This window comes from Scylla paramamosain, chromosome 24, assembly GCF_035594125.1.
Source record: "Scylla paramamosain isolate STU-SP2022 chromosome 24, ASM3559412v1, whole genome shotgun sequence".
Lineage (NCBI taxonomy): Eukaryota > Metazoa > Arthropoda > Malacostraca > Decapoda > Portunidae > Scylla > Scylla paramamosain.
The window spans coordinates 5190219-5217500 of NC_087174.1; the positions used below are offsets into that span (position 1 = coordinate 5190219).

General features: G+C 42.9%; 1 protein-coding gene across 32 annotated transcripts in view; it reads left to right on the forward strand.

Annotated features, from left to right (window-relative positions):
* Positions 1-27282, forward strand: part of LOC135112626 (uncharacterized) — a 274887-nt gene that overhangs the window by 75395 nt on the left and 172210 nt on the right. For 8 of the 32 annotated variants that reach the window (XR_010274482.1, XR_010274484.1, XR_010274495.1 and 5 more), the window contains one exon: positions 24917-24990. The exons of 21 other annotated variants lie outside the window; for them this stretch is intronic. Coding sequence is in view for 1 of the 11 variants with exons in the window: in XM_064027184.1 (XP_063883254.1) it covers positions 24917-24990 (74 nt within the window). In the remaining 10 variants the exon portion in view is untranslated. Of the gene's footprint in view, positions 1-13958; positions 14453-24916; positions 24991-27282 lie in introns of those variants that run through there. 3 more of the 32 variants (XR_010274502.1, XR_010274501.1, XR_010274506.1) reach the window with 3 other exon arrangements.

A 27282-nucleotide genomic window follows, 5' to 3' on the forward strand; every position in this document is an offset into this window, starting at 1 on the left:
TTCAAACACTATGATTGGAAAAAAAAACTAGTAAAAAAATAAATGTCTGACAAAAGAAATTACAGTTATCTAGAAAAAAAAGATAAATGATTGATTCAGCAGATCTAGCGAGTACCTCTCTCTCTCTCTCTTTTTTTTTTTTTTTCGAAGCATTTTTCCCCACTCCGAACATTAACCTAGAAAAGAATGTTAATACAGCAATCTCTTCCGCTCGAAAATTAGATATAGTCTGTAATGAACTCTGAAATATGTAGGCCATGAACCAGACTGGCGTATGTATGTATGCATGTATGTATGTGTGTGCAGTAGGTACTCTTAATGAACTGAAAATCTAAATGAAAATCTGTACGTGCGTTCATTCATTGCTGCAGGGAGCCTTATAATGGATGAAGCTACGGTAGGGGAAGGCAGGTAGATACAGAAAAGGTACAGTGGACTGGTAGATACGTAACATGAGCAGGTAGACAGAGAAAGATGGATGAATAGAAAGTTACAGAAGATACGTAATGGTTTGGTACTTATAGAAGGTAGAATTGACAGGTAGGTAAAACAAGAAGGTTAAATGGCAAAATAGGTTTAGAAAAGGATGTGGAATGGGTTGGTGGATGTGAAAGGTAGGGTGGACAAGTGAGTATATGGGAAGACACTGGCAAGTAGGTAGGAGAGTGGAAAAGCATGGAGGTATGTGGAAAGGTATGCAGATATGTAGAAAGGCATGCAGATAAGATTACGGAGAGAGAGAGAGAGAGAGAGAGAGAGAGAGAGAGAGAGAGAGAGAGAGAGAGAGAGAGAGAGAGAGAGAGAGAGAGAGAGAGAGAGAGAGAGAGAGAGAACAATTGCATCATACAGAACAGAACAAGACCAAGGGAATATCGTCCTTGATCGCTATTGTGTCCCAGCGCGGTAGAGAGTAGTGTATGATGGTGGGGTATCCTGGAGAGGCACGTGGCTGACCGATTCACCTCACTCACCTTGAAGTCTTCTCATGATGGAGTTTAACCCTTCCACTACGACGCGGCACACCTTTCATTAATCACAGATCATTCTTGAGACTTTTTAACTTGGTCCACAGCCTCCCCTAAACATTATATTGCCTAGTAATTGAGAAACTACTCCTTTACTTTTTCTTATTTATTGGTGTATATAGAGTTCCTGTACAGTGAGAGTTACGTGAAGTCGCACAGTCTTTCTTCCCTGAAAAGCTTACAAGTCGTGCAGTTCTCCTTCCTTGAAAAGCTTACAAACCGGCGTCGTGTTGTTGATGTCATGACGAAACCCAATATACTTCAAGAGGGAGGATGTCTCTCCTTTCCTATTCATATAAAATAACCGACCACTGTAAATAGATGCGTAAAAATTCAAGAAAGAAAATACGGTACTACATATTTCGAAAGTATAAATCGTAAGAAGAACACCAAGAGGTAAAAAAAGAAAAAACACAGTACCGCATATTTCGAAAGTATAAAATGTGGTACTGAAACTCGTGAAAGCAATGAAATAAAGTCAGGAAAATACGTGTCTTGCCTTAAGAAAAAAGAGCAATAACGACGTAAGTGACGCTGCTCCTTTGTTCATGAAGGATGAGGTGAAGGAAACAAGAAAGACAATCACCAAGGATCTGCCAAGAGAGAGAGAGAGAGAGAGAGAGAGAGAGAGAGAGAGAGAGAGAGAGAGAGAGAGAGAGAGAGAGAGAGAGAGAGAGAGAGAGAGAGAGAGAGAGAGGTGTGTTTAAGAAAGCAGGAGAGCAAGAATGAGGCCGGAAGAGAAAAATCAGAGAGGTGTAGGAAATGAAAGCGGAGAAGCCCTAAGAGACAAAACAGAAAGGAAGAAAACATCAAAGAAAAAACAGGAAAGTGAGGAGGAGGAGGAGGAGGAGGAAGAAGAGGAGGAAGAGGAGAAGAAGAAGAAGAAGAAGTAAGAGGAAGACGACGAAATAGAGATGAAGGAGAAGAAAAGGAGAAAGAGGTGGAGAAAGAGAAAAACAAGGACAAAGAGGAGATAAGAGATAACAACAAAAGCTTGAATCGCAAACCTCGTTAAGGAAAAAAAAAAAAAAAAAACTTTCTACTCAGCGCCCCAGTTCACTAAGTCCACACGACTGTCAGCTTTCAGAGAGCCTTCTTAGTGCAGCCCACCAGGTGTGTGTGTGTGTGTGTGTGTGTGTGTGTGTGTATCTGTGTGTGTGTGTGTGTGTGTGTGTGTGTAAAGAGGGACATACGTTTGTTGATGTCTACACGTATAGAAGTAATTAAGTTCTTCACGTGTGTGTGTGTGTGTGTGTGTGTGTGTGTGTGTGTGTGTCAGGGAATGAGAGTGAACGAGGCTTTGAAGTCTTTATTTATGTACATTTAATTCACGATAATTTCAAGAGTGCATCAAACTTCTGTAGGGATGTGAATTATTCCATGGCTTAATGGAAGACTTATTGACGTGTTACATCCGTTCAAAGTTGTTGGAAGCACGAGTCCGAAAGTTTGCAAGAAATACAATTGTGTGGTGTATGCCAGCGGGTTGTCGAGACAGCATAGACAGTTTTAAAAGTAGCAGAGTAAAAAAATAGTTAAGAAAAGCAGCTCAAGTTGTAATGAGGATGTCATTTCTAGTCGTCAGTTTGCATTAAATATTACGTATTATGAAGTGGAAATACACCTCCTTCCCATCCACACACACACACACACACACACACACATACACACGTTCAACAGTTCCACAAATAGGAGGGAATGGAAGAGGAGAAAGAAGAAAAGGAAATTAACCAGGAGGATGAGAAAGAGATACATGAGAAGGAGGAAGAGGAAGAGGAGGAGGAGGAGGAGGAGGAAGAGGAAGAGGAAGAGGAAGAGGAAGAGGAAGAGGAGGAGGAGGAGGAGGAGGAGGAGGAAAAGAAAAGAAAAGAAAAAACACGAAGTACGAGTAAGAGACTTAAGAATTCAGCACCCCGCAACACACACACACACACACCACCACCACCACCACCACCACCACCACCACCATACACAGAAGCACTACATACTAAAAGAGAAAACAGGAACAAGAGTGGAGCGAAAAGGGGGAAGGGACTTTTCAGAGGGAAGTGAGCTAAATACAAAAATAGCAAGAAGGAGAGACTAATACACACACACAGACAGACAGACAGACAGGGGAAAAATATCCAGGCTAAGACTATGAGGACCAACTTTATATACAGTGCCCTCGGATTACTTGAGTCTGAGTTGAATAATAAAAAGCAAAGGGGGAGTTTCTTGCGTTGCCTTCCCCTGCCCGAGTGGAAAAGCAGCAGCGGTGACGACACCATCACCACGAGAATGTTGGGTGTTGAGTCTGCCGCGGGATGAAAAGGCGGGGAATGAGGAGGAAGAAGAGAGGAAGAGGAGAAAGGTGGAAGGAAGCAAGGGAAAATAAGAATAGAGGCTTGGACTGTGTTTGAAGGGAAAAAAGAAGTAATAGGAACGTAGGAATGGATGAAAAGGCTGGAAATGAGAAGAAGGAGAAGGAGAGGAGTGAGACGGGAGGATGTGACGTAAAATAAGTAAAAGAATAGAACTTTGGCCTATTTGAGCGAAAAAAAAAAAAATATAGATTCGTAGAAATGGACGGAAGGTAATAAAAGAAAAGAGGTTTGGAAGGAGTGTGCTTGAAAATAAGTAAAATTTACGTAGAAATGAACGAAAAGGTGGGGAATGACAAGAAGGAAGAAGAGAGGTGGAAGAAGGAAGGAAGACGCAAGATAAAATAAGAATAGAGGCTGGGTTGTGTTTGAGAGAGAAAAAAATAATAGAGAACGTAGAAATGAGTGAAAAGGTTGGGAATGAGGAGGAGAAAGACAGGAGGAGGAAAAAAAGAGGGAGGATACAAGGGAAAATATGAATAAAAAAAGGACAAAGTGTGTTTGAGTGAAAGAAAAATAAAAAGGTAAAAATGGGTGAAAAAAAGCTGGAAATGAGGAGAAAGAGAGGAGCAGGAGAAGGGAGGAATGAAGCAAGGTAAAAAAAATAAAAGGAAAAAAAAATGTAAAGGAGTCTTGAAGGCGTGTGTTTGAGGGGGAAAAAAGTGTAATAGGAAACGTAGAAATGGAGGATGAAGAGGAACGGAGGAAGGAGGAGGAAGAGGAAGAGAAGGAAGAGGAAGACCAAAGGCTGAATCAGTGGAAGCGAGGACAGAAAAGATGAATACAGCTTCTAACGATATCTTTTAGTGGATTTCAGGGATGTTAATTAGTCTCTCTCTCTCTCTCTCTCTCTCTCTCTCTCTCTCTCTCTCTCTCTCTCTCTCTCTCTCTCTCTCTCTCTCTCTCTCTCTCTCTCTCTCTCTCTCTCTCTCTCTCTCCATTGCTGTAAGTTTTATCTCACTTTCTCCTCTTCATACAACACACACACACACACACACACACACACACACACACACACACACACACACACACACACACACACACACACACACACACACACACACACACACACACACAGCCTCAAGGAAGATGGTGAGTTACTTATAAAGAGATGGATGGGAGAAGTTAAGCTGTGAGGAACAATAATATCCACTGGTCAGAGGGAGGAAACTTGCTCTCGTGGTGGAAGAAACTTTTTGTAATGCTGGGGAGCTACACGCCAAGAGGAGGAGGAGGAGGAGGAGGAGGAGGAGGAGGAAGAGCCAGAGAAGGAGGAGGAGGAGGAGGAGGAGGAGGAGGAGGAGGAGGAGGAGGAGGAGGAGGAGGAGGAGGAAATCTGCAGCAAAAATCTTTCTTGCTGTTTCGTCCAAATCTTTTTAATATATATATTTTTTTTATTTTCTTGCTTTTTAACTTCAAATACATCTCCCGCATCTTGTTTTATTATCTCTCTCTCTCTCTCTCTCTCTCTCTCTCTCTCTCTCTCTCTCTCTCTCTCTCTCTCTCTCTCTCTCTCTCTCTCTCTCTCTCTCTCTCTCTCTCTCTCTCTCTCTCTCTCTCTCTCTCTCTCTCTCTCTCGATTGCTGTAGGTCTTGTCTTATCTCACTTTCTCTTCTTCCTTCCTCCTTCCTCTCCTTTCTTTGTATATTTCTGTTCTTTCCTATTGAGTCTTGCCTTGACTTTCTTTATTCTTTCTTTACTTTCATGGAACCCTCTTTTTTATTTATTTATTTATTTTTTGTTTATTATTAAGTTTTATTTCATATATGAGTTTGTTGAAATATGTATGTTCTCTCTTTTATTCATTTTTTTATTTGTGTGTTTCAATTTGTCGTTGTTTGTTGGTTTTATTTTATTCAGGCCTCTCTCTCTCTCTCTCTCTCTCTCTCTCTCTCTCTCTCTCTCTCTCTCTCTCTCTCTCTCTCTCTCTCTCTCTCTCTCTCTCTCTCTCTCTCTCTCTTTTCCTACCAACTGTCCAATTTCGTTTCATTTCTAACTTGTCCATTATTGTGTTAGTATGGTGCATTTGGTATAGCTTTCTTTCCGTCTGTCTGTCTGCGTGTCTGTCTATCAACCCGCTTATGTATGCATGTACGTATGTTTGTATGTATGTATCGTTACCTGATGTCTATGCGGCTCTGACTATGCGACTCACTCTCTCTCTCTCTCTCTCTCTCTCTCTCTCTCTCTCTCTCTCTCTCTCTCTCTCTCTCTTTCTCTTTCTCTTTCTCTTTCTCTTTCTCTGCTCAACTCCCTCGCGTGATCGACCCTCACTGAAGCTTCGCCATTGTGTTTAATCAAGAGCGAACAGTAAGTTAGTCATTTTACTCTCAGCGATATGAAATTCTGGTGGGGAAAAAATGGGATAGCAATTTGGCCTCAGCTGCAGCGGGAGGGAATACTGTGCGTTTCTCCGATGCAATATGTGGCTGCACTCTGCCGGAGGAACAGTTGGAGGGCGGAACTCAGCGCCCTTCCTTCTCTCCCTTCCTTCCCCTCCCCATCTCCCTTCCTACCTTCCTTCCCGGTGTTTCCTTCATCCCCTCACGTCTCCATCGTCATTCCTCGCCATTTGGACTCCCTTCTCTAAACTCCGCCTTTGTAGAGTCACCCTCGTCCCCTTTCCTCCTTCCCTCAGGCGTAGTTTCCCCTCTTTTACCCTTTCCTTCCTTGTTAAGTCCCTTTTCCAACCCCTTTCCTTCGTTTTGTCACGTGTTCCTCTACCTCTACGTGTCATGGTTCTCCTTCTCTTCACCTTCGTCCTCTTGGCCTTATTCCTTGTTTGTTGCCGCCTCTCACTCTTGCTTTTATTTTCCTCCCTTATCCTTCCATCTTCGGTTATTTCTGTATCACCTCATTCCTTTTCAATTTTCTTCTCCATCGATTCGAATCTTACGTATCTTATTTATTTCCTGTTTTTATCAATTCTTTCCTTGTCTTCTTTTCCTTTCCCTCTTTCTGTCCTGGTCTGTTCCTATCTATCAATTTTTATCATGCGCGACACGAGTCTGTTTTTATTTACTCAGCCCTCTGTCTATACCCTGTTTCCCCATTTCTTACCTCTTTCTCTCTTTCTCTCCGTTTTCCATCAATTTTCATATTCTGTTTTATCTTACATCCCTTTCCTCTACCATGCTTCTCCTCACTTTCCTTACATCTTTCTCTTTTCCACTTCCCTCGCTTCAGTCAAATTTTACCCCATACATCTTATTTCTTATCTTTATCTCTTCTTATCATATCTTCTATCAGTCTTTCCCTGCATTTATATCAATCCCCCTGCTTATATCTCTACCCTTCCCTGCTTCTATCTTCTCTTTATCTCCCTTTCCATTCCTTGCTGCGCCTTCTCTCCCTCAGCCTTCCATGCCAAGCGCCTCCATCACAACCACATTATTGGAATTCCTTTGAAAATTTGGATGTGTTCATATTAAGCTTGTTGAAGTACTCGAAATGTGATGTGAAAGTGGCGCTGCGTGATTGGTCCTTTGTGATGTCGCTTTAAGGCGTTTGATGTGACGGATTATCGTGTTTTGTTTTTCCTTTCCGTGTGTGTGTGTGTGTGTGTGTGTGTGTGTGTGTGTGTGTGTGTGTGTGTGTGTGTGATTTGCCTGTCTGTTTTTTGTGCGTCTGTTTTGTTATTGTTTATATGTTTGAGGGAGGGCCTGCTTTTCAGAGAGAGAGAGAGAGAGAGAGAGAGAGAGAGAGAGAGAGAGAGAGAGAGAGAGAGAGAGAGAGAGACGTAATCAGTTTTGTCGTAATTTCATTTCAGTGTCTGTGGTGATTAGTTTCTGAAAGTTTCGCCCAAGTTTTTCCTGGAAGGTGTGTCGAAACGCTAATTGAGTGTGAGAGGATGACTGGGAGAGAAAAGTGTCGCGGGACAGATCTGTTTGTGTGTGTGTGTAAGAGAGAGAGAGAGAGAGAGAGAGAGAGAGAGAGAGAGAGAGAGAGAGAGAGAGAGAGAGAGAGAGATAATGACAGGTATGACACAATCGTTAAAGCACATGATTAACATACATACGCTAGACATGAGGGACACACAGCACATGCAGCAAACATCAACATCTGACACGTGTATGCATTACTGAACACCACACCAATTCAACACAAGGAACAAAAGGTCAGGTTGAAAGTCGACTAGCCTTGAACTCCCACACATGGAGACGTCCCCGAGTGGTGGCAATGTAAAAAAATAAACCCACCTGGTACATCAGAATAGCTGCGTCTCCCCGACTCCCCCACAGCGACTGGGGAGGAAGGCGAACGATCAAATTTTCATCTAGATTCGAGCAACAGGTGAAGTCTGAGCCACGATGGAGGGAAAGGCGAGAATGGGTGGCGGAGATACTCGAGGGGAGGACACGTTCCGCCCATCCTTCATGTCTTATGGAAGGAGTTCTCTCAAGAATGCCTATTTTTGCAGCCCCGTCTGTTTTGTCAGCGGGCAGGGGGTGTGTGTTGGCTGTCCTGATGTGCGCAGGGAGTCTGAGGAGTGACATTTCGGCGCTGTCTGCATGTGGGTGACTGGTAAAGGCCAGGCGCGTGTCAGTTGTAAATTTTGTACTCATGAAAGAGACGCATGGCAAAAAATAGTTGACCACTTATGAAATAATTAATGAAGCAGGAACGACGGAAGATGAAATAACAGCAGAAAGGTACAGTGAACAGAATAGTAGAGGAAGACAAGAACCTTAATTCTTTACTTGACCATTAACGGAAGAAATAACGAAGCAAGAATAACCGATGACTAGTGAGAAAATGATCGAAGTAAGAGAATGGGGGAAAAAGCCGAGAGGTTTAATTTGTAAAGAAAAAAAAAAAGAAGAAAGCACTGAAAGAGAATAGAAGCGGGAGAGGAGGAATATAAAATCGAAGACGAGGGAGAAAATTAAACTAGGCAGGAAAAGTAAGATGAAAAATGAGACTAACGAGATAATAAAACCAGTTAAAAAATCATAACTTCCAGGAAGGAAAGGATGAAAAATGAGAGGTGTGAATGAGAGAGAGAGAAAGAGAAAGAGATAGAGAGAGGAACAGAGACAGAGAGACAGAAAAAAACAAAACCAGCCACACACCCAACCAACAACCCAGCCAGACAAACATAGAGACACACAGAGCCAGAGGAACCCAGTGGCAGAGAGAGAGGGAGAGCAGTAAGCATTAGGAGTTGCGTGTCAGGTAGCGGAGTGTTCAGGAGATGAAGGAGGCCGCCCGGAGATGCAAGAGGAGGCTGACGAGCAGAGTGGAATATGAGCACCATTTTTAGGAGGGAAATTACGGCCAGTAGAAGGAACACACAGAACGAGAAGGAACAAGACTACAGGAGGAGAGATTGCGAGGACGAGAAGGAGAGGGATGGAAAACGAGGATAAGGATGATAAGGAGGAGGAGGAGGAGGAGGAGGAGGATAAAAATGAGATATATACTGGAATATTAGATACAAAGTGCAGGATGAGTCGAAGGAAAATGAAGAAAAAAACGAGAGGGAATGAAAAAAAGATTCGACTTAAAGCAGATGGAAAAGGAAGATAAAGATAGGAAAGGGAAGGGTGGAAAGCGAAGATAAGGAAGATAAGGAAGAGAAGGAAGATAAAGCGAGGGGAAGTGGAAAAAAAAATAGGATTAGGTGGAAAATGAGGAGAAGGAAAACGAAGATAAATGAGAGACAAATGAAATGACTGACAGGAGATGGAAAATGAAAATAAGGAATATGTGGGAAAAAGGAAGAAAAAAAACAAGAGGAAACAGAAAAGAGTTGGAGAATGAGAAGAACATGAAGAAAAAACGAGAAGGAATAGAAAAAAAGACTGAATGGAGAAAATGAATTTTGCACTAAGAGGAAGGAAGAAGGGAGGAGGCACTGATTATGAGAGGAAGAGAGGAAGGAAGAAGAAGACAAAAGGAGGAAAACATAAGAATAAATAAGAGGAACAGATCCCAGGAGATTTGTCGGAGGAAGATTGAGTGAGAAGCAAGCTACGAATAAAGTCGAAGAAGATTGAGAAGAAGAAAAAAAAATTACAAGAAGGAAACTTAAGTAGAGGAAAGTAAAAAGTGGAATAAAAAAAAGGAGAGAGAGAGAGAGAGAGAGAGAGAGAGAGAGAGAGAGAGAGAGAGAGAGAGAGAGAGAGAGAGAGAGAGAGAGAGAGAGAGAGAGAGAGAGATATGCAAGGTAATTATGTGTATTTCTGATCCAGTTACCGAACCCAGGAAACAATTCACCAAACACCTACTTTGTTTGGAGAGGAGGAGGAGGAGGAGGAGGAGGAGGAGGTGATGGAGGGGCAGAGTTGCGAGTCGGAAAGGAAAAATACAAATGTGTGAGGGAAGTAAACGTAAAAGTCGGTGCTTACGAAAAGTCTCCGTCACTCCCTGCATGATAATTACGTTCCAGGCCCCAGGTGGGGAGGCGGGACGGGGGCGGGGAGGAGGCGCCTCGCTAGGCTGCCGTGGCGAGTGTTGAGGGCGTCAGTGGGGAATGGGAGGAGAGGAGAATGACAATGAAGAGGAGCATATGGGAAGGACGGAAAGGAATGGGGCAGAGTGGGAGCCTCTTAATGACTCTCTATGGGAGCCTCTATGGTTGTGCGTGGAGATTCCTGAACTCTGAGCCTTAAGGGGACGTGGATATGCTGCGGGCCTGGTGCGGGGAAGGCTCTCGTGGTCCCGGGGAGGATATGTACTCCAGAAAAAGCGAAAAGAATTCTAATCCCCGAAGTGTAAGTGAAAGTAATTGGTACAAAGTTGGGAGGGGAGACCCGCGGCCCCTGACCAAGTGTTATAAAAAAGCTCCTCAGTGGCGTTAGGGAGGAAGTTGTTCCCTTGCACTGAGGAGGAGGAAGGGCCGGCACAGGGCACCCGCTCCCCAGAGGCTGTGAAGGGGAGAAGTTACATGCGTTGCCCAATATTTCATACCGAGGGATTGATCTCTGAAGTGAGAAAACATTATCCGCATGCAGGAAACCCTGGAATTGTGGTTCCCGTGTTTGCACTTGCCGCTGTTTTTTTTTTTTTTTTTTTTTTGTGAATGGCGATGGGAGTGAGTTTTCATGGCCCGTGGGACAACAGCAAGCATACTTCACTGAAAAGCTCTATTGACGTCTGCCACGGCCTTCTCCTGCAAGTTTGATCTGGCGAAAGGGCGCGTTTCCCTGGCCAGCCCTTCGCCTGCACACTTACCTTGAGGGGCGAGGATGAGGAGGGTGAGGAGCGAGAAGCAAAGGTCTACATCCATCTTCCTGGCGTCCTTCACCACGTATGGGAGAGAAAACACTTCCAGCTAGCTGCCGCGGACACCGGGGCCGGGAAGCCCTCCGTCAGGGGCAGCAGGGGCGGCCCGCCCGTCACCTGCTGGCGAGTCGCACCGCGTATTACTTCACTGGGATTATTTTTCTTTTCTTTTCTCTCTTTTACACGTCACAAGATGCAGTTCGTTAGAAAAAATTCATTAGCTTGTCTGTGCGTCCTGAGTTTCAACGTACTTTTGTGCGTGTTTGTTTTTGCTTGTTCAGACTTCACTGCACCATTAGTTTCTGTTTTCAGTGGTTCGCTCCTTCAATGTGTCGCTCCTCACGCCGCTGCTCACTGAGACGGTCTGTGCCTCACTCCCTGCTGGGCTGCTGATCCGCACACTCCCTGTCGCTGTGGAGACCAAGAGCCGCGTTAGCTTAAGCGCCGGTGTCCCGCTACAACCACCACCACCACCATCACTACCACCACCACCACCACCACCACCACCCCGCCGCCGCCGGCCGCCGCCGCCTCACCTGCTGGCGCCGCCTCATAAACACGGGCGCCACTGCTCGTAAAATCAAGCTTGTAATTAACTATGATAAGTAATTACGCCGATTTCCAATTATCGCACGTAATTTCAATAAGAATTCCAATATTGACGAGTTCCTTCGTTTCACTAAATTATAATGGAAGTGATGTTACTTTTTTTTGTACTGATTAGAAAAAGATTTTGCCTTTGTTGTTTTTGTATTTCCGTCCTCGTTATTGAATGTGAAAATTAACGCAAGTGCTGCAGTGTTTTTCTATCGTTGCGTAATGTTATTCATCTCTTACTTTGATAGAATATTCTTTAGTCACACAAGCTTCCTATAATCTTCCAGTACAGGTCCTACACACACACACACACACACACACACACACACACACACACACACACACACACACACACACACACACACACACACACACACACACACACACACACACACACAGCAGTACACCTGAGAGCAGTAATAAGCCTTTAGGTAACCCGAAACCTACATTTTTAAGTGGAGAGAAGAGTGTCGAGTGTAATGTGACTCAGGGCCTAGTGGAGTTGCGTCTCCCGCTCCCAACAAAAAATGGTTATTCTGAGAAAGAATTCACAGGGGAGCCTTATGGAAGCAAATAAGTATATGAATGTATACTCGCATGAAGTATGAATATATATACGAGTTTGTGTGCGCACGTATATATGAGTGTAGCGAGGAACACATCATCATGTTTTCACGTCCGCCGCAGTGTGCTCCTGACGGGTATGAAGTGCGGGAAGGAATACACGCTGCTTGAATTTATGGGAATTAAATTTAGGAGTGTACAGTGTGAGGGGAGCATAAGGGGAGCGTGACTGCCTTGCCCTCTGGGACTGCGGCGCGTGAAGCGTTCGTCAGATTGCGTTACCGCACATCAGGTTTAAGGGGGACTTTTTCAAACAGCGCCCGGGGGTTGAAGGCGTCATCTCCGTGCTGCTAAACATTCCACTCGCTCCTGCTTTACCTTTTATCTGTTGGTCCTTAAGTGTTTTCTACCGTGCTATTGAGGTTTAAAAGGTTTCCCGTCACTCCTTTGATGTTTTACTGTTGTTGATTTCCTGATTGCACCTGAGGGAACACGCACGCTTGATTTACGGCCTGGTTCCTGAGTCGCACGTCCCCCGCGCTCTGAAATCACGCGGCAGGCACGCTTTAAGGAGAGGAAATTAGATCCTAGGTTGGACATTTCACACATACATGAAGGTAATACTCAGCCCCTCCTCTGAATTATCATACCTTCGCACACCTTCCAAACATTCCACACCTGCACGTACTTTTGCATACCACTACCTTCCTCCTCCACACTCCACAAATCTCTCAGCCATATTCTAACTTTTTCGCCTCTTTTTTTAGTCTTTTTCACGCCATAAGAGGAACTCTTTTGCCATGCCACGTTGCTTTGTGGTCGTTGCTTGCCATTCCAGCCATCCATTTGCCTCGCCAGCATCACTCTCACGCCCCTCAAATGACACACGCCTTGCCAACACTTAACTCAACCTTCCCAAACGCTTTGCACATTTTTGCAACACCTCACAAACATTTAAAATATTTCATAAATCTTTCTTAACACACACACACACACACACACACACACACACACACACACACACACACACACACACACACACACACACACACACACACACACACACACACACACACACACACGTTTCCATCACTTAAAACATTATTCCACATTTTATAGCCTCTTACATTGTGTTGGAATTGTGAACGTTTTACATAAATGGTAACGCTTGAGTGCAGAGCAACATTAGCTCACGTATTAATTATAATAACAGCAACAATAATTGTAATAGAAGTAATAGTGATAATAGCAGCACTAACAACAACAGCAGCAACAGGAACACGAACAATAATGATGGCGATAATAATAGTGATAATAATAATAACCATGATAATAATGATAATAATAATAATAATAATAATAATAATAATAATAATAATAATAAAAGTATAAGTAGTAGTAGTAGTAGTAGTAGTAATAAGAATAAGAGGATAAGAAGAACATAAGTGAGGCTGCAAGAAGCCAGCAATTTAACAAGTGGCAGTCCCTGTATAAGTCATGCATATCTACTTTCCCTCGCCATCCCTGGTCATGAATATGTTAAATCTTCCTTCAAAGCTCCGTACTGCCTCTGCACTTCATTACTGAATCTTACCCTTTCATCTAAGGCTCGAATTTCTTCCGGTTCATTTTCATATTCAACCTTAATAAGTAGTATCAATGTGCTTATAATAACATTTCTATACGCATGAAAGATTCCTCCCCCCTCCCACAAAAAAAATACAGTTCTATATGTTTTGTCTGTATACCAGGCCGGCAATCCCACGCAGGGTGGTTCAGACAAAGCACAGCACACACGCTCACGCACGTCATTCACACCCGCGTGCACACACACACACACACACACACAACACACACACACACACACACACACACACAAAAAAAAAAAAAAAAAAAAAAAAATAATAAATAAAAATAAATAAATAAAAATAAATGAATAAATAGATAAATACATAAAAATAAACAAATAGATAAAATAAATAAATAAATGAATAGATAAATAAATAATAGAAATAAATAAATAAATAAATAAATAAATAAATAATAAAAACAATAAAAATCACATACAATGAATTAATCCTTGTTGTTATGAGACTTAACGATTATTCTGCGTTAACGCCAAGCTAATAATTCACGCACACACATCATTCACTAATAAAAAAAAAGGCAATTAAATGACAAAGTTCACAAAATATAGCAATGAATTACTCCTTGTCTCTATGAAATGTAACAATCATTCTGCGCATACGGGAAGCCTAGTAATTCACTCTTGTCACAGCAACTCTAGGACGTGAGAAGTGCACGTAAATTACAGGTGTCAAGAGGCGGAGGTGTTCAAGACTCGACAATGGGACTGGCGGCACTTTGAAGTAGCGGAGGGAGAAGGGAGAGAAAACCCCGAGGCCAAGGAAGGGGAGAGAAAGCGGCAGAGAGAGAAGAGGGGTAAAGAAAAGATCCACATCAATAATGAATTAAGAGTAAACAAGGTAGTGTTAGTGAAGGAAAGTCTTATGGCCTCGTGTAATCTTCATTTTCCCGGTTAGGTGGCGTGCGTAGTGTGTCGCGGGGACGTGCGTGCGTGGAGCGGCTACGAGTGGAGTGCAGGGGAGGTGAAGACCCGAGGGCTGCGGCGCGCCTTTACAGGGTCGTCGTGTAGCACCTGCGTGGCCGTCACAGGTGGGCGGCTGACACACGGGCGGCGGTGAGCTTGTTAGGCAAAGTAGGTGGTTTGCTGCCTTGATAAAAAGAAAGGAAAAAAGGTCCACAGGTTTTATGATCTAGTGAAGTTTATGGAAAAAAGGTGTGTGTGTGTGTGTGTGTGTGTGTGTGTGTTTAGGTGTTGTTTCCTGTTTGATGTGTCTTATTTTGTCATTGTTTGGTTGAAGTATTTTGTAGTGATAGTAGTAGTAGTAGTAATAGTAGTAGTAGTAGTAGTAATAGTAGTAGTAGTAGTAGCAGCAGCGATAATAATTGTATCCAGACGAAGAAAAGAAAAAGTCACGGAAGCGAGTTTACAAGTGTGACCTGTGCTTTCTCTTTTTTTTCCCCTCTCTTTTCTTTTTTTATAACCGCTTCAGCCAGATGACTCTACCCACACCCACCACCACCACCACCACCACCACCACCACCACTACCACTACCCTCCTGCAGCGTCCCTGTTCATAGCACCTTCCACTGTGTTTCCCTGGCGCTCCCTTTGATCTCGCTTACCATGTTCGTCTGATGTCCGCTGCTGCTGCAACGCCCCCCTCCCCCCTCTCTCTCTCTCTCTCTCTCTCTCTCTCTCTCTCTCTCTCTCTCTCTCTCTCTCTCTCTCTCTCTCTCTCTCTCTCTCTCTCTTTCCACAAAGTTAATGAAGTGTCTCGCTGGCTTCACTGATTCATCTTTCTTGTTTTCCGTTCAGCATGAAGGTGTTATTGGTAATCTCCTTCCTTTACCTTCTAATTCACAGGTGTTAGTGGTGAGACTTTTTGCCTTCCCTCCACATCTCGTTTGGTTCTTTTCATGTTCAGTTCATCAACGTTAATAGAAACAATGTAATGGTAAAGTAATACTAATGTGTCCGTTTCTCCCCCTCAACGTGCGCGCTGCATTTTACAAGTCATCACTGTTGCCAGACTTCTATTATAAGCAATGCATCGCAACAAGAAGTCCATGGAAAGAGTTTTTATCGACGTTTTTATTATCTTTTTTATTTAACTTTCCCACCGGATGCCTTTCTGACAACTCCTCGGCATCAGTTCCTTCCACTTTTTCCCATAACTTTTCTTTCGTCACGCCCTTGAAGCCACGGGGGTCCTTGAGAATTTTTGTTACCACTCGAATGTTTTGTTGCATTCCAATATCTTACACTCGCGGGACGGATGCAAGAATGTCTCCCAGTATGGATCCTTACACTCGCATGGTCCTGCCCCCGTCCCTCCGCCCCGGCTACTTTACTCCCCTGAAGGAATGGGTCTTTTGTGTATCCCGTGTTTGTGGCGGCTTAAAGGGATGTCAGTATACGCACCACCCTTACTATTTTGTGCGTCCACTACATCAGCTTAAGTTCCTGCGTGTTTGTGTGTGTGTGTGTGTGAGAGAGAGAGAGAGAGAGAGAGAGAGAGAGAGAGAGAGAGAGAGAGAGAGAGAGAGAGAGAGAGAGAGAGAAATGAAAAATTATTGTAAAGAGAAAAAGATGAAACGAGGTAAAATGGTAAAAAAAAAATACGTAGAGAGAGAGAGAGAGAGAGAGAGAGAGAGAGAGAGGAGAGAGAGAGAGAGAGAGAGAGAGAGACGGAACCAAACATAGAGTCAGACAGGCCGACAGCCATCCATCCACCCAGACTGACAGAATATGAAACAGAGAGAGAAAGAGAGAGAGAGAGAGAGAGAGAGAGAGAGAGAGAGAGAGAGAGAGAGAGAGAGAGAGAGAGAGAGAGAGAGAGAGAGAGAGAGAGAGAGAGAGAGAGAGAGAGAGAAATGAATAGAGGAACCAAACGCACACACTTACGCACATACTTGGACTTGATTGAAAAAAGGACAACCTTCAGATGTATGTATGTATGTACGTAAAGTCAAGGCTTTATTAGTCTAAGTGCTTGGGAGGGCAGCGGCAAGGGGCAAGAAAGGAAGCGACTCGGGAACTCAGGAACTCTTGTACACGGCAGAGAAGACGGGGGAGTAGAAAGCATCGAGGGACTTGGTAAAGGTGCAAAAAACATGTAAAAGTACAAGATGAAAATATACGCATGAGTAAAGTTAAAGGGAGGTGACGCGTTTCTTCGTTGAAAGTTTGATATTAGCGACTGCGGTAACTTGGAAATGAGAGAAAGAGGGACGGTAGAAGCAGAATGTGAGACCAGAGAGAGAGAGAGAGAGAGAGAGAGAGAGAGAGAGAGAGAGAGAGAGAGAGAGAGAGAGAGAGTCGGTGAAAAGGAAGCAGTGGGAGAAGAAAGGGAAGGAGTGTTCCCAAGGGTGGAAGGAGAGTGATGGGGAGGCTGGACGAGTAAGAGGATAAGTGCGTAACAAGGCAGGAATACCACAGAGTAAGGAGATGGAGAAGTTACGTATAAAAAAAAATTGGCCAAGAAAAATATGAGAAAATCAAGTAAAAAAAAAAGCGAAATGATAAAAAAAAAATGGAAAACCTCTGAATCCATAAAACACTTGCAGTTAAAGAATGTCTTACAAATTTAGAAGAAATTTAATGGTAAGACAAATAAAAGTGAAAAAATCAGAAAGTAAAGGATATTTTATCAAACACTGATCTTTACTGTTGTCCTTAAAAACGTAAAGTTGCCAAGGTGTTAATGCTTATAGTGGATAACAGCATTAGTTTACGTATTAATGCAATAAAGCGAGCAAAAATAGTATCTCGTGTTTTTGAGTTTTGTATATATTTTCTTTCCCTTCATTGGAGAATTTCTGATTTCCTGTGAGTTTTCAGAAAGGAAAGAAGTTGGCAGAGAGAGAGAGAGAGAGAGAGAGAGGAGAGAGGAGAGAGAGAGAGAGAGAGAGAGAGAGAGAGAGAGAGGAGAGAGAGAGAGAGAGAGAGAGAGAGAGAGAGAGAGAGAGAGAGAGAGTTTACCTTTGCCCACTACTAGTCGCAGTGTCTGATAGTTTAAGGATGTCAATAGTGTGAAATAGTTTAGAACACCTCACGACTTCCCTTCACATGTAGGCGCACTTCACGAGAGAGCGAGATACTGACGCAGCAGACAATCTAGGGGGTTTCTGTAGGCCTTTCCACCCACTGTGCCTACTTTTGCTCCATTTTCAGCCGCACATCTCAAGGCCTAACATCCCTTTAGAATAAAAATGTAAGAAAAGTTTCCTCGAATGTAAAAAAAAAAAAAAAAAGAAAAAAAAATGCATCTAATTGAATTCCTACTCAACTTTTTATGCACATGGTTTAAATTTTAGGTTGAAAAGGGAAAGGAAGAAGAGAATCATGTTTGGTTTAATATTTTCTTTTTCTAAGTACTGGGGTTTTCAGGTTAAAGTTCACAGAATTGAAGGGGACAAGAACGAGTGGTATGATATGCAAAAATATAGGTAAAACACACACACACACACACACACACACACACACACACACACACACACACACACACACACACACACACACACACACACACACACACACACACACACTTGGTAGGAATATTGGACCTGACTAATAGATTTTGACATTATTCAATAATTCCACGCCATACTCACGAGGGTGTTTCTGTCTCGTCAGCTCAGCCAGTCAGCCAGACAATGAATTAACCAGCCTCGTATTCAGACTACCACCCAACTAACCAATTAACTACCCCAAGGCACAAAGTAACTGATTAGTCAACCACGCAGAAGGTTATTTTAATAGCCAACCGACCAGTCAGTCAGCCAGCCAGTCAGATTACCAGGCAGCCAGCTAGCCAACCAACTAGTCAGTCAGCGTGAGGCAACGAGGCAGGCAGGTACAAAAGACAGACCGTCAGTCAGTCAGCCAGCCAGCCACTTTTCATAGTATTGGCTGGTTAAATCCACTTGTAATAATAACTAATCATCAGGACGATGCAATTATTTTCTTAACTACGTTTAACTTCATGCCGGGAACTAACATCACTTCCGTGCCATTGATGATGAAAGCAATATCGAAGTTGCACGTGGGAGTCAAATCAAATTACGGTGCACCAATTTGCTGCTGCCTTCTGGCCTCACCAAGTTCAGAATCAGGGGAGAAGTAATCATCAATTTTGGCTCTTCTTGTCTGCCAATATTTTCCCCAGCATTATGGGAAACAAAAGTTGGTGTTTCATGTATGGGTGTGGAAATGAATGATGTTCTGTTATAGTGATACACCCTGGCGTGCAGAGTTCAGAACCAGGCTAATATACTATGTATTTTCGTGGGACAGCATTAAGTTTCCATGCGACAATCTTAAACTTTTTCCTTTGTGGCGAAATGTCAGGTGTTGTCCCATCGTAGTAAAAAAGGAGCACAAGTTTACACAATATTCACACATAGACACATTGTTTCCTGGAGGTAAGGGGCCGTGTGGTGCAGGCGGGAAGGGGCAAGGGAGGGAAGGTGGGGTGGGAGAGATCACGGAGGAGAGGGGGTCGGCGCGGCGTGGGGTAAGAAGTTAAGCGAGGCAACTCCAGATACAGAGACGACTGTACCCTCGCGTCTGACTCACAGCAAGGCCGAAGCGCGACTGCCCGACCAAGTCTCCCTGACTCTGCCTCTCTCCTCCCGCAACCCCCGTCCCCTCCCCCTCTCTCTCTCTCTCTCTCTCTCTCTCTCTCTCTCTCTCTCTCTCTCTCTCTCTCTCTCTCTCTCTCTCTCTCTCTCTCTCTCTCTCTCTCTCTCTCTCTCTCTCTCTCTCTCTCTCTCTCTCTCTCTCTCTGTTTTGCACTTCTCAGCCGCTTGCCTCAGTCTGTTCAGAATAAGTAAAGAGGATCACAGGTAGAAATTAGGCACAGCTTCTACGTGCAATAAGAAATTCTCAAATGTCTCTCTCTCTCTCTCTCTCTCTCTCTCTCTCTCTCTCTCTCTCTCTCTCTCTCTCTCTCTCTCTCTCTCTCTCTCTCTCTCTCTCTCTCTCTCTCTCTCTCTCTCTCTCTCTCTCTCTCTCTGTGTGTGTGTGTGTGTGTGTGTGTGTGTGTGTGTGTGTGTGTGTGTGTGTGTGTGTGTGTGTGTGTGTGTGTGTGTGTGTGTGTGTGTGTGTGTGTGTGTGTGTGTGTGTGTGTGTGTGTGTGTAAGCGCGCGCGCGCGCGAGCGGTGCGAGTAAGCGGCCACGCTTGCGCCAGTGTGTGCTCCTTCTATCCTTTAACCAGCACTGAGTAGGCGTATCGCCTCGTTGATTTAATGTTGATCGATGTATTTTGTTCGGATGAAAGTAAAAGTTGCGTTTTGTTGCATGATTTTATTTTCTTTATGTTGCTTGTAGACAAGAGCTTCCTGCCGGGCCACACTCAGGTGGAGGCACAGTGTATGGTGACCAAACTCAGGCTTGTCTTTACATTTCTTTCAGTGCAGCCCTTTGCAAGCTGCGGCGAATAAAACATGGGGATAATTTCAATTCACTCAGACAGTGCGGATTCGAATTCGGACCTAAGGGATCTAGAAGCCATAGTTCGATCGCTGTGCCATTGCCCCGCTTGCTATGTAAATTTTCTATTGAGTTGCTGTATCACTTTGCCTCTGTCCTATGCAATCGCTCCCTTGTCCCCGCCTGCCTCTTGTCCAGGGCGACTCGGGGTCGTTAAGACTGAGAGCAGAAGTCCACTAGCCTTGTAAAATGGGACACTGACGACATCTGGCTACGACGGCGAGGAGATAAAGTTGAGTGTTCCGTAAGTCTGCTGAATGGAGCAACGGTCAAGGAGAAAAAGACGAACAAAAAAACGTTGATCTCAGCTGAGGCAGATATTTCAGATACTCCTTTACTCGAGCGTTACTGTAGCTGCTCACTAAATATTTCACGATACGCGACAAACACGAACTCGCGCTTGCATCACGGATCTCTGGAGCGGCGTTTCCCTGTTATTGGTTGGCCCGTCGCGCTGGAGGGAGCGACGAGGGAGAAATTCACTTCGTCGATGCGTTGAAGATTCAGTGACGCGTCTTACGGGTGAGAGAGTGCAAGTGACAGTGGTGGTGGAGGAGGTGGCGGCGGCGTCTGCTTGGAGTCGTCTCGAGGGAGGGAAAAGAACAATGAATATGACAATGGTTTGTGTTGTTACATTTTGGCAAGTGTGGGAGTCGAGAGGGCCGCTGGGACTCCCTCACTCGTCTTCTTTACGAGCGACGTCGAAATGTGTGAGTTTTACTGCCCAAACCTATTTTTACTGCAACACGAGCGACCTTGGCAAGTAATCCACTCACGGTTTTCAAAGACCGAAAATTTAGTTTCACCCCAGAAAGCAAAGTAAGGCTGGAAGTTTAAGTGAAAATCCAACCAATCGCGTTTTATTTCGGGAGGAAAAAACGCTTTGTCGTCCCATTTCGTAGATTTTTTTTCATCACCTTATCAAAGTAATAGGTTTGGTTTGCGCAGGCTTATTCCGGCTCATCTTCGTGTGTTGTTGTGCATCGAGGGAATCATTGTGAAGAGAAGTAATCAAGAGTGTTGATGGAGAGTGACGAGAATGTCCAACACTAAGGCTTCTGGGAACTAAACATTACTGGCTGTGACGAATGTGAGAATGAAACTTGCATCGTGTGGGTAGAGTAATATGAACAAATGAAAAAAAAAAAAAGCTCTTATTTTCCAGAGAATTTTATGGATAAAAAAAAACTATCAAAATCACTGTCATTACTACTACCACTACTACTACAATAGATGATAATCCCAGTCGAGGAATAGTTACAAGAAAATACTAATAACACTAATGGAAATAAGAAAAAATAGTGGTAATACTGATCTAGTGAGTCCTGGAGCCTTGTCCTTCCTGCTGGCAATTCTCGCAGGATCTAGCAAAACATTAACTCGCGGCACGTGGGCATTGAAGAGTAAATGTCATGCATTTCCTGCGTGATGTAAAAGATGAATAAAGGGGATGGGAACAGGCCGCCCAGGAACCCTCCACTCCAGCCAGGTGTGTTTAGCTACTCACCCTCCTTCATGACACCTGTTCCTCGGCGGGTCGAGAACAGAGAATAAGTGATAGTAACAACAAATTAAAGAGAAATTCTAGTAGAGTAATAAAGGAAATGTATTCGTTGGTAGTTACTTATTTTTTTTATGGGTGGTTTGAAAGAGTGATGGTAGAAATGTTAAGGAAAGTCATGATAGCTAAATAAAAATCAGGCTGAGGGAAAAGTAAGTTAGCAAAGCTATTTTGTGGTACGATATTGATGAAAGTGGTGGTGATAGTTCAAGTATTTGTAATAATATGAATGGTGACAATCAGTGTGATGAGGCTTTTAAAGCTTGTACGTATTATTATTATTATTATTATTATTATTATTATTATTATTATTATTATTATTATTATTGTTATTATCATTATTACTATTATTATTATTATTATTATTATTATTGTTATTATTATTATTACCATCATCATCGTTATCATCACTACTATTAATACTATTATTACTGATGCTATTATTACTCCTACTACTACTACTACTACTACTACTACTACTACTACTACTACTACTACTACTACTACTACTACTACTACTACTACGACTATCTTTATTGCTACTCCTACTCCTACTACTCCTACTTCTACTAGTACTACTACCACTACCACTACCACCACCACGACTGCCACGTTCCGGCTATACTCTGCCACCACCTCATATTATTTATGCTAATTAGGGACTTGGCGAGGACTCGAAGCCCCGGGGACGTATTAATAAAACTCTTAAAAGGCAGGAGTTAGTTACTTTCCCGGTAGAAAATTTCCTAGAAGTTCCTATTAACGGTAAAAAGCACTGTTGAAATTGAGTTTGCTCTTAGAATTTCTATGTAAGTGGTGGAAATGTGAGAGTGCGCTGTGGGGAGGTCTGCGGCATTCACTGACTCGTGGGAGCTGCAGAACGGAATGTCATTTTAAGAGTAGGGAGCGAGGAGGAGATGGCTTGCGTTCATGGAAATGTGCTCACTCTTATGATTGTTCTAGGTCCTCCTTCACCTCTTGGCCTCTACAGCTCTTTCTCAGCCTCTTGTGTAGATTTAGATTTTATTTTAAGATTACTGTTTTTGCTGCTGTAGGCTTTTCTGAACTCCCTGGCTACTGCAGCTCCTCAAATTCTGATGAGTGTTTTGAAGTAAATATGTGCTTACTCTTTTTGTTCTTGTAGGCTTTCCTTAACTCCTTGAACACTACAGCTGCTTCTCGTCCTGAAATAATGGTCTTGCGTAGTCTTAGACGAGTGTTTTGAAAGATTACATTCAAATATATGTGCTTGCTCTTTTTTTGTTTTTTTTTTTTACAGCTGTAGGCTCTTCTTAACCTCTTAACCGGTACAGCTTCCTTTCACTCTCTTGTGTAAGTTTTGAAAGATTAAACTGGAAAAAAAATGTGCTTACTCTTCTTACTGGTGTTGGCTCCTCCTATCCCCTTAACTTCTACTTACACGGCTTCTTCAGATATAGATATTGAAAGAATACACTCACTCTCTTTTGCCTGCTCTTGGGTGTCAGTAACTCTACACTTCTACAGCGTCTGGCGTGTTTGATCTGTTGTATGAGTTTGAACGATGATTTCCAAACTACGTCTTACACTCTTGACTCATCTTGACTTTCCTTAACTCCTAAACCGCTATAGCTTCTCAGTTTGGCATGGTTGTTTCATATATGTAAGTTTTGAAGAATGCTTTGCAAGGCTACACTTTCAGCAATGTGTTTTTCTTTTCAGTTCTAGGTTCTCCTTAACTTTTTGACTGTTACAGCTTCTTCTTAATGTGATATTATGATCTTGTGAAGGTTTAAATGTTTTGAAAGCCTACACTCACAACAAAAGGGGTCGTCGTATATTTAGTAAAGTTTTGTGAGTGCTTGTAGTTTATTTTAGATGAGTAAAGTCGCCTAGGGTAAGCCATTAGCTGTCAAAGAGTTATGCTTAACAAGATAATTTTCGTGTAGGTCTAGGATGTACTGTAGAAAAATGCTCCTGACAGTAAAGGAAAAAATAAGTAGTTAGAACCTTTTAGTGTCCGCATTTGGTATTTTTCCTCATTAATATCGTCTATGGGTACTCAGATGAAGTACCATTGTCATCACAAGCCGTAGGGATAAAGAGTGCAAGCCTCCAGTGGCGCTCAAAATACACGGTTACTCACTCACTGTTGAGGATTGGAAGTGCGATAAAAAGAAACAAAAGACGGGAAAAAAACGAAGCCCAGCATGAGGTAAAAATAAAAGGATAAGAGTATAATTCAAAATGCGGGTCGAAAATTGTGTTCGAATTTTACTTTTCCTCTGTTTTTTTATGGGATTATTAAACCAGTGTAAAAAATTCCAAGCACAAAAATCGTGACAGAAAGAATATTGTTCTGAATACGATACTGTTATCAGATTTTCGATAAAGAGCAAAGGAAGAGAGATATTAACCTTTCGCAATTTGACAAAGAAAACAAACTATAATGGATATAACAGACCTCTGCATTTTTTATTTGCTTTTATCTTTCCTTTTATATAACTTTTTCTTTTACACTCCATATTGTACTTTAGAAATAATGGTTTCGTGGATATTATGATACAAAGAGAGAGTTGACATGATTGAAAGAGCGACGTTAGGGCATCCTGTTGCTTTGAGCTCCGAAGAACAGCAACGAAAAGCTGCTAAACACAGCTGGTAACATTTAATGGTAGCAAAGAGGACTAAAGCTTGGCAAGGCTCACGGCTCAACAGAAGCTGATCACACGTTGTTCCTTAACCAGAACTGACGAAGATATTGAAAAAAAAAAAAAAAGTCATGCCATGAGCATCAATTAGTGGTATTGGCTGCACCGTTGTTTTGTGTTGCGTCATGTGTTAGGAAACGCTCAGGCGAGCCACGAGCACAGAACTGCCTTGTGGCAAAGTTTCATCCCATATTGGTATCTGTACAGCGGTTTATAGACAAAGGCAACATAGTATTGGTTCCCCAGGCTTTTTTTTTTATCCGCATCCACTCTTTGTGACTTGCTCCTGTTAGGATGAAGATCGGAGTAAAGAAAAACTGTTATTATTTTTTCTTGGCGTCGCAACAACAGTGGTCTGATGGAGGAGGGTTGCCGAAAATCACCCAGATGGAGTTCCAGAGGTGCTTCAGGTGGCGGGTAAAAAGTGGTCTTGCTGTTTCAACTCTCAGGGGAAGCACTTGGGAAGGGATGGCAATGGTTAGAAGGTAAAGAAAGGCTCGCATCTTTTTATTGATGCACTTCAGTAACTTCTGGACCGTGCCTCCTGCTCTCGCCTTTCACAATCACGCTGCTAAAGGATTTTGTTATGTTTGAAAGACATTTTGTTGTTTTGATGTGGTGCGTAGTGCTACTATTGCTGCCCATGCTGCTGCTGCTGCTTCTACTACTACTTCTGGTTCTGCTGCTGCTGCTGCTGCTCCTACTACTACTTCTGGTTCTGCTGATGCTGCTGCTAATAGTAATAATAATAATGATAATAATAATAATAATAATAATAATAATAATAATAATAATGATAATCTACCCAGGTGGCGGTGGAGCTCCGTTGGTCTGGTGGTCGTGGCAAGGAAGCCTTGTCATTGGTTATGTTCCTCGGGGCAAAGTGAGTGTTTTTCATTTCATTATTTCCGTTTGCTTGCTACAGGTCATGATCGAGAAGTGAGTGGCCTATTTATTTACTACCAGTGGCGTAAAGATGGAGAAGTTCCGGGAATTTTAAGAGTGAAAGAGCGTTATTAGAAAGAGAGAGGAAGAGAGAGAAGGATGTCGACACTGTTAATAAAAGAAAAATAAAGAAAGCTGTAAGAAGACGTGGCAGTCACTCTATGAAACTTCTTTCTACCTGTCATCCTCATCTATAAATCTGTCTTATCATCCTTTAAATCTCTCTAATGACTCAACACGAATAACCTGATTACTGAGTCTATTCCATTCACGTACCACTCTGTTTGAGAACTTATTCCTTTCTATCACTTAAATCTACAAGCTTGAATCCATTATGTCTTATCCTATCCTGAATACTGACCTTGTTGTTTACCTCCATGTTACTCTCCTTTCTAAAATATCATGTACACGGTGTCCCTCGTGGCTTATCCTCGGAATTCTTACCTACCTGAATGAAACTCCGCCGCACCTGCCTTGAGTCATCACGCGTCACCGGACAGGCCTTAGCGATCCCCACTTAGCGACCATCCCTTAGCAACCACATCATGGCTACCACACGCTCGGGCCAAACTGTGTCACGGGGAAGGCACCACCGTCCTCCATTTGAGCGAAGTTGATGTTTTCAGTCTAATGATTATCGTGTTTGTTGTGTGATTTTTGTGGCGAGTAATTAGCTTTTTGAAATGCATCGAATGGCCAGAAGTCTTGTCCTTTATTTTGTTTGCCTTCTATTTTATTTTCGTAATGATGTAATATTTTGTCTTTTAATGCGTTTCTAGTTTTATTATTTCTTTTCGTCGTGTTTTTTTTTTGTTTCCTTGCTGCGACATTTTGGTGTTGCGCATTTTGTGATGAATTATTATTTTTCTGTTTTGCGTCATAATTTTTAGACGCATTTTATAATATATATATTTTTTGGCACAATGTAAGCACTGCATTATTTCATTGCAAGACAATGCAAAATTTGTGGAGTTTTACACAAAATATTAGCAACTTCGTACGTCGTTTCACATTATTATATTTAACCATGAAAATATGTACACATATTCGAAAAAAAAAAAAAAACATACATAATTATGACGTGATGCAACAGTGACCTTTAACTCTGCGGCAAGAAAAAGATACATTAATTCTCATTTTACATTCACTAGCCAAACTGGTGTCGCCTCACCCACAGCACCTTCGTTTCTCACCGTGAGTATCTGGAGATCTGGCTAACCCGTCTTGCTTTGCCGCTGAGAAAGAGCCTCCCGCGAAGGGTCTGAGCGGGCCGTCCAGCACTGCCACGCCAAGGATTCCTGGCGCCACTCAGGGTCACTCGGCCACGCGCGTTTGTGTTGATGTGACCTGGTGTTGCTGTGGCCTGGTGTTGTTGTGGCCTGGTGTTGCTGTAGCCTGGTGTTGCTGTGGCCTGGTGTTGCTGTGGCCTGGTGCTGATGTGGCCTGGTGTTGTAGTGGTCTTGTGTTGTGGTCTGGTGTTGCTGTGTCCTAGTGTTACTGTGGTCTGGCTCGCAACACCAGCCGCAGGGTGAGGCATATTTAAGTTTCCTTCACGGTACACAAGTTTATAATTCCGTTGTTAGTCTGTCTTGGCGAAACTCCAGGATAAGTTTGCTTATTTTCCTTTCTCGTCTTACTATGGCGTTATTTTCCACCCGCCCACGAATTAGAGTGACTCCGTTGATTTGGAGCGTGTTATTTCTTGTATTTATGATGCGTCGCTCAATAACCATCAATAAAAAAGCACGTAGCGGAGCTGTTTTTGGTTTTGAGAATAATACCATTCTTTTTTTTTATGAATTAGAGAGAGAAGTCAAGGCAGAAATGAAACTGGGTAAGAAAAATGTTTGCTCATAATACAGTTTCCGTAAGCATAAACATATAAAAACCACAAGTTGTCTGATTGGGGCAGAGAAAACTCATTGTTGTTCAATGCCTCAAAAACTCAATTCCTCCATCTATCAACACGACGCAGCCTTCCAGACAACTATCCTCTCTTCTTGAATGACACTCAGCTGTCCCCCTATTCTACACTGAACATCCTCGGTCTGTCCTTTACTTATAATCTAAATTGGAAACTTCAAATCTCATCTCTAACTAAAACAGCTTCTATGAAGTTAGGTGTTCTGAGACGTCTCCGCCAGTTATTCTCACCATCCCAGCTGCTAACTCTGTACAAGGGCCTTATCCGTCTATGTATGGAGTATGATTCACATGTCTTGGATTGTTC